Raw genomic sequence first — 15219 nt, forward strand, 5'->3', positions numbered from 1 at the left:
AGAAGTGGGAAGAGAGCTTGTTTTTTCGAGTGCTGATCCCCATAGGTATTGGGTGTGCATGACCCTGAGATTAGAAATTCTTTAATAGCAGTGTCAGTTGTTCTGCACATTGCATCTCCTGGTGCTTCCAAGCAAAGGCATAAAAGGTGGCTCAGACTGAAGTTATCCAGTTCCTTTTCTGCTGCTTGTGGTCTGGGATCCATTGGGATGGAAACTCCTGTGTCTACTTTCTACTCTTCAGCATTCTGCTATTTGAATGTTTCAATATTGTAAATTGTTTTTATTTAGGATAGTAGTTTTAGCTTTTAGTGTTAGTTAGAAATAAGGGAAGGAGGGATTGGGGGCAGAGTGAGTTCCCCCTTTTTCCTGCTCCCCATCATTTTTTGCATCTTTCATGCTCTAACCTCCAGGCATTAAGTCTTGCTTGGCCTGGCCCTGGGATTTCACTATGAGCAGCCTGCATGAGAGCTTCCTGAATTGTCTATGGGGGAAGCTCATGTCTCCTTGAAGTGCAGCATCTCCTGCTCTTTCTGTTTTATGTATCAGGCAATTTCATTATTTCAGGATATGGGGACAACTTATGGAGCTCTCCACAAGACACTGTTGGTGCCTTCCCAGTACCCTTCCACCTACCCAAAGCCTTTGGCTGGCACTCTGCTGTTGTCCAGTAGTAATGGTTTGGAGTCCTTCTCCATGTACAGGGAATTCATAAGCAGAAAGGATAGCAACACCAGGGCAAAAAGTCCCACAAGAAGAGTGACAAATCCCTGAATAAGTCATCAAAAATCGATCTGCCTGGCCCCTTCCTGTGGCACCACTCAAGACTCTGCCTACGAACAAGTGTACTTGGAAATCACAGGAAAAAAGAGGTCAAGGGCATCAACAGTATTAGAGCTTCCAGTGTCACAAAAGCAGATGCTGAAGGGCAAATACAGCACCTATGTCTCATAAGAACAGACAGGATTGTTCTCCCCTTGCTGCAAAGTTCTGACCACGTATGGGTTCCATCCATTGACAAGCCAGACTGAGTCAAGACACCTGTCAGTTCACCTCAGACGGGGTCTCAATATGATCTTCTAGAGGCTCCAGATATCTGTATGGAACCAGTCCTGCTGTGGCAGGTTCTCACACAGTCAACCTCACATTTGCCAATACTGGAGGTGCAGCTGACAACGACGTCAATGTCTGTGGTACCATCTTCACCTGCTCCCATTTGACCTACATCAGATTACACAAAACCTCTGGCCCCATTGTAAGGTCATGAAGAATCTTTTCCATAGAACAAGACTGAGCTGGTACCATTGGTCCCTTCTGCTACTCAGCAGATTACTGTCAGTCTGGGTAGGGCTTCCACATCCATACTTTTGCTCCCATATCCTTGTCAACGGCAGTTCTAGTCTTGGCGTCGATAATGCCCATAACGTCTAGACCATAGAGGGGCTTCTGTAACTCATATCATCTACCATACTGGGACCCATATTTCTAGGCACGGAATATGAGTACCCTCAAATTGCGCACAGTAGTAGCTACCCTGAATGGATTGAAGAACCACAGTCTCTGCAGTAGTTGATGGAGGAAGAACACCAGTAGTACTGATGCTGCAAGTGATACTTTCTTTATTCTTTCCAATAAGGCAGTATTCTCAGTGTCTCCTTCAACTCCTGATAATTTTAAGAAGTAACGGGATCTTCTCAGGCGAACTGTGGACATGCTTCAGATTTCTGCTAGAGGAGGTCCAGCCTGACTCTCAAACTTCTGGACAACACCTAGACTACAGCTCTCTCTGAAGTGGCACTTCTCATTAACAAAGGCATCATGGAGCCTGCCACAATGATCTGATACACACCAAACACCTGTGCCTCACCCCCTGTGAGGGAGGAGAAACATCATTTTGTTTCCCTACCCTCACCCCAATTCCCTTATGGTTCAAGTGGATAGATACAGAGTTGTCAGCAACCCTAAGCCAAATCCATTCCACGGAGTCCAAAGTTACAAAGCAGGAGGATTTGTATGATCCTTGTGGGTATTTGCAACTTGCCCTCTTTCTCCTCTGCTTGAGTCATTATGTGATTCGTGGTAGAATTGGACCTGAAGAGGTGTTTGGCCATGCTTCCCACATGGCCATGCTTCCCTTCACTTGAAAGCACAAGGAGATGTAGCATGCAGCCGTGGACTAAAACAGGTGTGGGGAACCTAAGGCCTACGGGCTGGATGTGGTTCCAGCTTTCCTAGATCTGGCTCCAGGGGCTAGGGGTTCCTGGCCAGCATGGGGGAGTCTGTGCTAACACTTGAGCTCACCCCCGACACTCCCCCAGGACTGGAGCAGTGTTCCCTCTAAGGGTACGTCTAGACTACATGCCTCTGTCGCCAGAGGCATGTAGATTAGGCTACCCGACAGAGTAAAATGAAGCGGCGATTTAAATAATCGCCGCTTCATTTAAATTTACATGGCTGCCGCTTTGAGCCGACAAACAGCTGATCAGCTGTTTGTCGGCTCAGCGCGATAGTCTGGACGCTCCCCTGCCGACATCAAAGGGAGCTGTCGACAACCCAGGTATGCCTCCTGGGATGAGGCATACCTGGGTTGTCGACAGCTCCCTTTGATGTCGGCAGGGGAGCGTCCAGACTATCGCGCTGAGCCGACAAACAGCTGATCAGCTGTTTGTCGGCTCAAAGCGGCAGCCATGTAAATTTAAATGAAGCGGCGATTATTTAAATCGCCGCTTCATTTTACTCTGTCGGGTAGCCTAATCTACATGCCTCTGGCGACAGAGGCATGTAGTCTAGACGTACCCTAAGATTTTCCGTACGTGAGCAGTGAGTTTTGTCTTGTGCACCAATATTGAGGTTATGTTTACTTGTTTGGATATGTGACACCATGGTACCCACCAGTTACTAACAAAATCACACCTAAACACGTGCACACACATGTAATTTAAAATTATGTAAGAAAAAATAATAAAACATTGGATAATAAACAAGATACAAGACCCTGCACTCACCCACCGTGAACACCACCCAGCTTGCTAGCCCCAGCCCCTAACACACTCTGTACCAACAATCAGGACTACACACCCTCTAGTTGTGCCCAACCTTGAAATCTGCCTCCCACAATATGCCACCAGTATATAAGCCATGGCCATGCTATCTGCCCTCCAAACACAAACAGCCAGGATCTGAACCTAGAGCCCATGGCCCAAGCACCACTTCCCCGAGACCTGTGCCCATTCCCACATCTCACCTATTTTGCCTCTCTCTGCCCCCATTGCTCAGAGACCTGTGTCCAATCCCACACCTTGCCCTTCCATCCTCCCCCGGAATTTACCTGTGCCCGTTACCTTCCACCACCTCAGATGGCTGGTGTATTTGCCACCTACCTGGCCAGCTTCTGTGCTGGGTCCACACTATCCTTGTACCCTGTGGTAAAACCCCTGTACCTTCTTCACCATTCTCCCACCCAGACTTCCGCATGGCTTGTGGCTCCTCCAGCCCTGGCCACTGCAGGAGCCTCCAGCTTCACAGCTTCTCCAGCCCCTGCCATGTGGTTCACGGCTCCTCTGGCCCCAGCTGCCGCCTCAGCCTTCCACCATGTAATTCACGGCTCCAGCTGCCACAACCTCCCACTTCATGGCTTGCGGCTCATCCAGCCCCAGCTGTGCAGTAACCTCCCGCTTTGTGGCTTGTGGCTCCTCCAGCTGCAGCTGTCTCTTGCTGCCCACCATGCGGCTGTGTGGTTCTACGTAGGAGGTGCACGGGATTGACATTTTTCTGAGCGCACAGCTTAGAGGGAACCCTGGACTGGAGCGCACACAATCTACTAGCCTGGGCCCCTCCTAGGCTCTGGCGTACTATGGGCATGTGGGGAGTATCTTGCTCCTTTTCAGTCAGGGGCTAGGTCAGTGAGGGTTCACTACTGCTTAGTGAAGCTGTAAAATATCCAATAAAACTTACTTTTTAAACTTGTTTTTAATACAGTTTTACAATCAGTCCTCAAACTTAGTTTTGAAACTAACATTACAAAGTCTGATGATATGATATTCTAGTTATAGTAATGGATTATTTCTGATTAATTTTGATGTTGTGCATTTGAATTTCACAGTAAGGCTGAGTATTAACACTTCCATGATATCATTGTTATTCATATCATTAGTTGTGGTGTCATGAACAAGCCATTAACATTACTCTTAGCCTAGAAAGAGCCATTACTTGTTATACTTTCTGAAATATAATCTGTTATGGTAACTAGTTAAATAGCCCTGATTATAGTGCATTGTATCAGAAAACTATTATTAAAGTATCCTTTGTTTAACAATGCCCCTCACTTTTTAGGTCCAAAGTGCCACCTCCTGTCCCAGTTGCGCTTGTGCCAATTCCAGTTCTTGGGACAAAGCTGATGAAGATATTAAACTTGTCAATATTCCAGTGACCACACCTGAAAATTTATACTTGATGGGTAGGTTATAATCATATGTTATAGTACTGGTTTTTTTGCTCGCCACTTTCAGATGCTTTAAAATTTGAACAAACTACCCTGAATTGTAGTAAAGTGACTCCCTCACAATATTATCATGATGTGCTTCCAAGACATCTAAAAAACTCAATCTTTTTACTTACGCTGAACAAAGTACCTTTTTATGTACAAATATCGATACATTCTTATTTTATCTAAAACCAATAAACAGATTTTGTTTATAGAAACTAGTTAATTTGGAATTAAAATTGACAGTGAGATTTTTAATTAGAGCTGTGAGAACAACATTTGTTTGTTCGCCTAGCAATTCTGAAAAAAATAATAAAAAAAATGTTTTGGGTTGAACTGAAAACAATATTATTTGACAAATCATAAGGTCAAAAATATTGTTTGGGTTTGAATGAAATGTTTTGTTCAACCAGAAATGAAATGTTCTAAATTTGGATCATTTTAAAATGTTTTCAGTTAACTTTTAATAAAATTTGAAAGCAACTTCAAGCCAAAAAGCTGTTTTGTGTTGAAATATTGCTTTTCAATATTTATAAAACTTTTTTGTAGATATAATTTGGCAAAAACATTGCACATTCATGAAAAGTTTCAGCATCAGCAAATCTACTTTTTTTGCCTGAAAAAGTTTAGCCAGAAATGTTTACCAGTATTAATTTTATTTAGTTTAGAAGGGAAATCTTTTCCAGTTATGACAAATGTTTTAAAAGTTGAAAAATTGACAATATATGGTTTTTTACATTAACAGATTGGTAGCTTATCATAAATTTCTGTAACTAATTAAATCAGAGAGAGAGTCTTACTGAACTCTTGTGTGCTTTGTTTTAATCATAAATTACCTCTTATTATGAACTTAATTAAATTATTAACAATTGCAACATTATTTCTTAAAACAACATTTCCATATGAACTGTAATAACTTCATTTTGTGTGTGGTTGGTTAGGTATGGTGAACTGTAAAAGAATACAGAGCATTCCTATTGATTGAGGTGTTCGTGATCTTCTGTAGGCATGGAGCTTTTTGAAGAGGCTCTATGTCGATGGGAGCAGGCGTTGACTTTCCGTAACAGACAGGCTGAAGATGAAGCAAGTTGTAGTTCCATCAAACTAGGAGCAGGAGATGCCATTGCAGAAGAAAGTGTAGAAGTGAGTGTTACATACACTACAGTATATAGTTGCTGCATAGCCAAATCATTTTCTCACAAATGTCTATCAGAGCTCAGCGTCTACTAAATGACTGAAACTGACTCTGAATTTGAAGCTTTCATGTGAAATACCTGCAGTTGGATCATATTTTCTCTTTTTTTTATCCCCCTTTATCTCCTGCTTTGCCTCCAGCATTAGCCTATTTTTAGTCATACAGGTAATTGTTGCTTCATTAGTATTTCTCCTAGAGGATATTATCAAACCACCATATAACTAGATATCCTTTGACATTCCCTGAACCAGTTTTCTGCAACTCTGGTCACTTCCTCCCTGCAAAGGAAAACTGGGAGATGGTAGAAGGGCTCAGTATAAATGACTGTTAGACGAGGGGACTAATTGGTGAACATGCACAATGTAATGCAATTAAACTTTGATCTCTTTGTCCATAAAATTCTATTCTAAAATGCCTTATATAGTAAAACATACTCACATTTCAGTCACCGTGGTGTTCATTACTAGTGCAGTAAATATCAAGAATAATAATTTCATTTATCTTACAAAGATTTTAAATGCTGGTTTTATTTATATCCATACCCAATAGAACATATATTTTGGATGCTTAAGCTATTTGACAATGTCTGTTGAACCTTTTCTCCTGCATAGTTAATGGGATACAGTTTGAACCAATCTAATCCGTCACTCTCTAGTCTGGCAACATCCGTTATCCGGCATGGTTTTAGTTAGCTGGATGTCCACTTATTTTGGGTGTGACCAAGTTTCCCGTGGTCCTATAAAGTTTGTTTACGGCCACTAGTTCTGTGCTGTTATTTAGCTTTAATTTACCCCTAAATGTCTTCTAAGATCCCAGTAAGCACCGGAAGTTTTGGTAATGCTGTAATGCTGCTAAACAATATTGACCTCACGTAGTCTGGCAAATTCTCTAGGTCAGCACCGGTCAGGTCCCCAGGGTGCTTGGACTAAAGGGGTTCAACCTGTACTATAAACTCTTTGAAAGCTTAATATTTTTCATTTTTTAAGAAGAAGTTAGAAAGAAATGTGACTTTTTTTTAAGTTCAAAGTAATTTAATTCTGTTTGCAGGATATCATTAGTGCTGAATTCATTCATAAGCTTGAATCTCTGCTTCAAAGAGCCTATCGTCTTCAGGAGGAGTTTGAGGCAACCCTTGGGGCATCGGATCCTTCTTCCCTAGCTAATGATATTGGTGAGTTCTTCTAGCTTTATATTTTTATCATTCTTAAAGTGATCATCCAGAAGGTAAAAAAAACACCCAAGACCAAATAAACAGAAATAAACTGAACAGTAAAACGACCCTTACAGAATTCAATATTTACTTCACTATCTGGCTTCATAGTATTGCATGTCTCTTGGCTCAGTCTCCAAACTTTATACGTCGTTAGAAATTGATTCAGGAAGAGTATCTTTCTGGTATGTTTCTCAGTGTTTCAGGATTACTGAACCCAAAATATATTGCAATGATACTTGTAGAATAAGGATATATGGGCATTAAAGCCTATGAAACTATTTAAACTGGCTAATTATGAGGATACAGGTTGAACCTCTTTGGTCCAACAACATGCTGGACCAGAGAGCCCCAGCATCATAAGTTGCCATCTGCTGGGAGTAGAGCCAGCTGGCGGTCCTAGAGGACAGTGGAGCTTGTAGGCCTCTGGAGTCCACAGGGCAATGGAGCTGCTGTGTCTAATGGGGCAGTTGGGGCCGGCAGGGCAGTGGAGTCAATGGGACTGGAGTTAGCAGAGCCCAGTGGCTGGGGAGGAGAGCCTAGTAGGGAGGCTGGAGATCATGTAGAGCCTTGAGGCTTGACTTCCTCTTGCTGGCAAACTCCCTTGTCTGTGACCAGTCAGGTCCTGAAGGTGCCAAACCAAGAGGTCCAACCTGTACTTATAATAGGGTGCTAATGTTTCTTTGAACTTTCTAAACTGCTAACAATAATTCCTGAAGTGTTATCAAGAACTGAGAGAGTTCAAAGATTGCAAGAAAACAATCCTGAAATAGATTTACAAAAGATTAGATTAAACTAATCTCTAATAAATTGAATGAAATTTTCGTATAGCCCTCTAGCAACTACAAGAACTGTAGTAATATTAGGAGTATTTCTATTTTAACTGTCTTTACAGGAGAAAGTTAATTTCACATTCTTGCTTATCACTTGTTCCTTCTCCTTCGTTGTTCTGCGCATACATTACTGTTAATGTTAAAATGATCAGACACAACAAAGATTTTAAATAAAACGGAATAGGAGATTTAACTCACCTGCCCATCTCTAACGTGTGCCCAAAATCTACAACAGCATTGCAAACAATTATAAGGTTTCATCATCTCCTCTTCCCCTTACCAGGCTTAGTGTTGGAGCAAAGAAGAAGGAAGGACAGGAAAACAGAGCAAACTGACCCATTTTTCACAACCAGGGGAGGAATTAGCAGAAAAGCATAGCAATTCTACTGTTTCCCTCCCTCCTTGTGAAAAAATGGTACAGATGGCTGCATGTTTTCCCTCTCTTTCCAAAATTTCATGTCAGCTGAGAAAAAGAGTTCTGCCTGACGCGTGTAGCAGCCTTTACAGGGATCCTTTCCCCCAGAAGATAGGAAAGACTATAAAAATTCACTTTAGTCTGCAAATTGGCAGTCTCCTGGATGGGGGAGCACATGTAGGGTTCTGCGGTGTGTGTGACAGAGACAGAAATAATTACACACACAAAAACTAGGTTTAAAAAACATTACTAAAGTTACAAAGGCAAGCACTCATAAGTTAGGAAATGGCAATGTTAAGGTTGGTTTTGGAACCTTAATTTAGCCCTCTTGTGGATATGCACTGTAATAAATATTTAGTTATGTGAGTTCATATTATTTTTTTCCACAAGATCCCTTCCTCATTCAAGACACAGAATGGATGGTGCTCAGTGAGCAGCTATTCCATATTTTATGTTTATCCTCCTAGTTATCTTCAATGTGTAGCTTCAGAATTTATTTATTCCTATTATTAACACTGTTAGGGGGAGGGGTAGCTCAGTGGCTTGAGCATTGGCCTGCTAAACCCAGGGTTGTGAGTTCAATACTTGAGGAGGCCACTTGGGGATATCAAGCCACTTGGGGATCTCAAGCAAATTGTCAGGGATGGTACTTGGTCCTGCCATGTACCATAACAAAATTCTAAAGGCAGTATTAATTTCCACATGAGTTTTTCTATGGTACTCATCACAATAGTGTAGTGACAGAAATGTAGCCGTGTTAGTCTGGTGTAGCTGAAACAAAAAACAGGACTATGTAGCACTTTAAAGACTAACAAGATGGTTTATTAGGTGATGAGCTTTCGTGGGCCAGACCCACTTCCTCAGATCAAATAGTGGAAAAAAGTTGTCACAACCATATATATCAAAGGATACAATTTAAAAAAATGAACACATATGAAAAGGACAAATCAAATTTCAGAACAGAAGGAGGGTTGGGGGGGGAAGGTAAATGTCTGTGAGTTAATGATATTAGAGATGATAATCAGGGAAGCTATCTTTGTAATGGGTAAGATAATGTTTTGTTTAAGCTTAGGTGTAAAGTGTCGAATTTAAGCATGAATGACAGTTCAGAGGATTCTCTTTCAAGTGTAGTCTTAAAAGGTCTTTGAAGCAGGATGCAGGTAATCAAGTCATTGAGACAATGTCCTTTCTGGTTGAAATGGCAAGAAACTGTTTTTTCTTTGTGATCCTGTCTAATATCTGTTTTGTGGGCATTGATGCTTTGGCAAAGTATCTGAGACGTTTGTCCAGTGTACATATCAGACGGACACTTTCGGCACATGATAGCATAAATTATATTTCTGGATGAGCAGGAATATGTGTTCTTGATCTTATAACTCACTTGGTTAGGTCCAGTAATGGTATCAGCAGAGTGAATATGTGGACAAAGCTGGCAACGGGGTTTGTTGCAAGGAAAGGTACCAGGGTTGGTATTAGTGTGGTATGTCCTATGGTTGTTGGTAAGAATCATCTTGAGGTTAGGTGGTTGTCTATAGGAGACTATGGGTCTGTCTCCAGAAACTCTTGGAGTTTAGTATTCTGTTCCAGTATAGGCTGTAGTTTATTGATAATGTGTTGGATAGGTTTAAGTTGAGGGCTGTAGGTGATTGCAAGTGGTGTTCTATTCTATCCTCTGAACTGTCATTAATGCTTAAATTCAACACTTTACACCTAAGCTTATACCTTATTCAGTATATACCTTACAACTTCTGTAATGAATGAAGCAGTAATCTCACAGACAACAGTCTTTTTACATCCAAAACCTGATTTATCCCCAAAACAGATCCATCTTGGGCCCTGAATGAGGCAGAGGTCCTATGGAGGAAAACGTAGTTAGTGATAATATAATTGAAGACTCTTTTATAATTGAAGAGGGTAAAACTGAGGTTTCAGTCAACTTAAATTTTGGCTTTCCTAACATTTGAGTGTTTGCCTTTGCAACCTTAACATTCTTAACATACTTCTTTGTGTATATGTGGTTTCCTAAGTTTTCTGAAAAAACAACTGAAAAACATATTTTGTCATATGGCAGGGTGGATTCTTTAGATCCAACATACAGATCTCTGCCGCTTGAGCCTCACAGAACAACAAAGAGAACTTGAGTAGACCAGTACTAGATGAGAATGAGTTTTCCAGGGGACTCTTTCCACAGATGTTTGCTGACAAAGGCATGGTGAGACTCTGGAATTTTTAGGTTCTGGAAGGTACTGTGCTGTACTAGGCATGGAGATTCTGTTCTGCCCCTTCTAATTTCTCTTAATGCTGTTCTCCTAATCTAGTCCATTCACTATGTGCTCCTTAGACTTCTTGTCTCCGTGTCATCCCATCTTGCCTCCTGCCCTTTTCTCATTTCCTTTTCTCCATTGGATCATAGTCCCTGTTTTGCTTCATGACCTCCTATTCAAATCAGGTTTGTACTTGCCTCTGTTTATTATCCCATTCTCTTTGCCCATCCAGTTATCAGTTCTTTTCCAGTACTCTGATATGTCTCCCGTCATCCTATTAGTTCCCAGGTAGTCCCAGTCTCCCTATATCTAATTAGGACTGTCCTTACGAAAGAACATAAGAAGGGCCATACTGGGTCAGACCAAAGGTCCATCTAGCCCTGTATCCAACAGTGGCCAATGCCAGATGCCCCAAAGGGAGTAAACAGAGCAGGTAATCAAGTGATCCTTCTCCTGTCCTCTTATTTTCAGCCTCTGACAAACAGTTTAGAGACACCATTCCTACCCTTCCTGGCTAATAGCCATTGATGGATCTAACCTCCATGAATTTATCTAATTCTTTCTTGATCCCTGTTAAAGCCCTGATCTTCACAACCTCTTCTGGAAAGGAGTTCCACAAGTTGACTGAGTTGCGTGAAGAAAAACTTCCTTTTGTTTGTTTTAAACCTGCGACCTATTAATTACATTTGGTGACCCCCTAGTTCTTATGTTATGGTTCTGAAAATTTATGGGCCCATACACAATACTATTAAACTGGTGCCCCTGTTTCCAAGGTCAGCCAGTGAGGAATGGCGAGGGTTTGTTTGTTTTAAGAGATGTGATTTTATAATCTTCAGCAACATACTAGTGCAATATTTTTAAAGCAAATTTTAAACTATGGTATTGTAGACTAATACAGTAATGTCAGAAACTGACATGTACTTGAATAAACTTAAAAAAACCAGTGAATACAGGGCATCCCCACTATAAGTCGCCCTGGTATACATCCATTCCACACTAAAGTTGTTGACGTTTGTAGGAACTGATGCATTATAAATCCTCCCATTCCCAGCTATAGGTCATGCGAAACACTCCCCCCAATTTGCTTAAATGGAAGTCAGACGCGGGAAAAAAATTCCCCACTTTAAGTTGTTTCGCTGTAAGTCCAAGTTTTTTGGAAGTATCTTGGAGTATAGCTAGGATGGCCTTTAGTCCTGCAGCACCTTAGAGACTAACACAGTAACGTCAGAAACTGACACGTACTTGGATAAACTTAAAAAATAGTGAATAGTCCTGCAGCACCTTAGAGACTAACAAAAAATGTAAATGGTATGATGAGCTTTTGTGGGCACAACCCACATTACTTCAGATGTACTTGGAGGTTCCAGATACCTGTTAAATGGCTTCATTACCACTTGAATGGCTCTTCCACAGGTTCAGTGTTGCACTAATAGGTCTGGGACACTTTTAAGTTAACTAGATCCCCTCTGGAGACTCAGCAGGTTGCAGCAGCCACGGAACAGAGAAAGGAAGAAGTGGATGGATGGACATTTAAAACTCAGTTGTTCCTCAAATTTTCAGGTGCCCTATGCAGCATACTCTGCAAATGGGTAAGGACAACCCAAATCCCTGACTAACTCCCAACCAGTCCCAGTCTCTTTACCCCTCCCCTTGCCTCTTTCCTCCAAAGTAACCCTGGCTCTTGTCTCCTTTGCATTTGAATTAGGCAACTTCCTTTCTGGGCATCAGGTTGGGGGCATAAAAAATAGAGGGCATGCTGTCCCCCTAATCTCAGGCCTTAGGCCTAGCCCTGCTCACAGTAGCTCAGAGCTACCACTGCAGGAAAATGAGCTGTGAGGATGGAACCTTAGGAGTAAAGTGTGAACCTGTAAAGTGTGAACTGTAGTTATTTCAAATGCTTATAAATTTGCCAAACTTGGGAGGGGAGGGATTTTCACAGGGCTGGACAAAGATACTTCCTTGACTCAAATACTCCCTGACCTAAAATGAGTAATTGCCAATTACTTAATGCAAAACATATCTTATGTTTGCTTTAACTTCGAATGTCATCAGAGGGCAGTACTTTTCATCTGTTAATCCCGCTGATATTCTGTAACCACTAAATATAGCTCTTAGTAACATGCGAGTTTAAATTTAGGTCAAAGTTAGCTTTATGGCATGTTTTTCTTACACCTGTTACCATAACTCATAAAATAGAAAGGGGTTTGGATGTTATATTTTGAGACCTGAAATCAGTCAGATACATTTCCATTGGTACAAGGTTCCTGTGCATATCAGCTGTTGTATGTCAGTTTACTTGTCATTTCTTCTTTCCTGCAATCTTATAGATTATAAAACTAAATAATGTGAAATTTTTAATATTTCATTATAGATAGATTAAACACCATTTAAAAGACTTAATTTCTAAGACAGACTTATTAAAAATGTATGTTCCAGTGTTTAGATGTGACAAACCCATTACTTGTTTACTAAGAGTCTGATCCAAGTAATTGCATTCTTCTCAAATGTTCATTTTTTAACTCCCTTGAAAGTTTTAACTTCCCGAAGGAAAGCTTGTCAGTTTTCTTATGCAACTCATCATGAATTTTATGTGTACTCGCCAACTTGAGTAGGAAAACAACCAATAAAGCATTTTTGATACATAGTGCCTGCTAGCCATATTGTTGCTATGATATCTTTTATCTTTTTAGTTGATATCTTAAATTAATGATGTAACCAGCCAGTTTTAATTTGGGAAGAGTGTTCCAGTCTCTCTCCAGTCAAACTGAAGAACATAGTCTCAGAAAAGTTATGGCATTTCTTACGGAATAACCTGCATGGATTTATCGTGGCATATATTTTTGTTCAAGACTTTCTTTACATCTAGAAGGTAATGAACAAATTCATTATCTGATGTTACTTAATTTGATGTGGAATATGGCTAGTTAGTGGACTGCATGTGACATTATTTAAATCTGATATTTAAAGATATTAAATAGAATGATAATTAGCTCCGACTTTCTCATGTTAATTTTTGTTTTGACTTTTTTGGGCAAAAGTCAGTGAGGGGTAGAATAGAATGGAATTGGTTGGAGACACTCTGACAGGTACTAATTCCTATCTTCTCTCTTGTCAGGGAATTGGTCCTTAATTAAACCTTATGAGAGAAATCTATGGGTTCATTTAACTTCCACTTTGTTTTATATTTGCAACCTTACTATAAAAACTGCCCCTGCCCAGGCCAGGACAAAGGGCCTGATCTGTCCACCATAGAGGTCAGTGGGAATCAGATTAGATTATGTATGATTTGTAAATTTTCTCTCATAAACTTCAGTAATTGATATATTGTTGGAGCTTTTTTAGAATTTGTTACAGGAATGAAATCTAAAGAGTAGGGCTGTCAAATTGTAGTTAATTCAAGCAATTAGCTCAAAAAAATCAATCGCAATCACAATTTTAATTGAACTGTTAATAACAGAATACCAATTTAAATTTATTATGTATATATTGTGGATGTTCTACATTTTCAGATATAGAGATTTTGTTTACAACACAGAATATAAAGTCTACAGTGCTCACTTTATATTATTATTGATTCCAAATATTTGCACTATAAAAAGGCAAAAGAAATAGTATTTTCAGTTCACCTCATACAAGTACTGTAGTGTAATCACTTTATCGTGAAAGTGTAATTTACAGATGTAGAATTTTGGTTACATAACTGCACTTAAAAAATGCAAAATTTTAGAGCCTACAGGATCTCTCAATTCTACTTCTTTTTCAACAAATTGCTAAGACAAACAAGTTTGTTTACATTTATGGGAAGTAATGCTGCCTGCTTATTTACAATGTTGTCTGAAAATAAGGCAACATCCCCATGACATTTTTGTAGCCGGTATTTTACATGCCAGATATGCTAAACATTCGTATGCCCCTTCGTGATTCCACCACTGTAGAGAGCATGTTTCTACAAGCTAAAGTGTTTCTAAATTTATGACAACTCCTTGGGGGAGAATTGTATGGCTCCTGTTCTGTGTTTTTTACCCACATTCAGCCATGTATTTCATGTTATGGCAGTCTTGGGTGGCAACCCAGCATATGTTACTCAATTTAAGAATGCTTTCCTTGCGGATTGGACATATTGCAAAGAAGGTATCCTATTATTGATTAATCATGGGTATTTTTTTAAATTTCAGTTAATTTTTTTAATTGTTTGACAGTCCAACTAAATAGTAGTTCTTGAGCATGCCTTAAAGATGGGTTAGGGAGGAAATGGAAGCAACTTAAAGAAAAAAATTAATTTGCCTTTGGATTTCTCTAAAGTATTACGCAACATGTTATAATCAGTTAAAATGTAGTTTTAGTTTACAAATTATTCTTTCTGCTATTAAAGATCTACATATACTTTATAATTTGTATGTTTTTACATACCCCCTGAAGCTTATAGTACACGTTTACTAACAGCAGGAAGACCTATGCCAAACAAATATCAAGTTTTCTTGTGAGACAATGTTGTTTTTCTGGCTGGAACTGCACAGCCTGAGGTTATATAAACTGATTATCAGGAGCAAATTTTGACCCATATAATTTCTGAAACTGGAGTTTGCATAGCTAAAAACAAATCTGATTTTTTTTCAGTAAGTTTTGTCTGAAAGAATGTCAATTTTTAGAATATGTGACAAAAGATAAAACTGAGAGGTTGTTTTTTAAGTATTTATTTGGCAAATTAATCTTGAAAACATGAGGATACATTACTCCTCATCATTATGATTATCTATCTTTTTAAAAATAAAATCCAAATAAAATATTGTAAGAGTTGCATAAAGGTAATGAAGTGTGATGG

At 39.8% G+C, this 15219-nt stretch overlaps 1 protein-coding gene across 3 annotated transcripts in view; it reads left to right on the forward strand.

Annotated features, from left to right (window-relative positions):
* MIGA1 (mitoguardin 1) overlaps window positions 1–15219 on the forward strand; it is a 65669-nt gene that overhangs the window by 14417 nt on the left and 36033 nt on the right. For all 3 annotated transcript variants that reach the window (XM_075936323.2, XM_006129576.5, XM_006129577.5), the window contains exons 5-7: window positions 4330–4453; window positions 5487–5623; window positions 6723–6846. In XM_075936323.2, the coding sequence (XP_075792438.1) occupies window positions 4330–4453; window positions 5487–5623; window positions 6723–6846 (385 nt within the window). The remainder of the gene's footprint in view (window positions 1–4329; window positions 4454–5486; window positions 5624–6722; window positions 6847–15219) is intronic.

The sequence above is a fragment of the Pelodiscus sinensis genome, chromosome 9 (genome assembly GCF_052426305.1).
Source record: "Pelodiscus sinensis isolate ZL-2025 chromosome 9, ASM5242630v1, whole genome shotgun sequence".
Classification (NCBI taxonomy): domain Eukaryota; kingdom Metazoa; phylum Chordata; order Testudines; family Trionychidae; genus Pelodiscus; species Pelodiscus sinensis.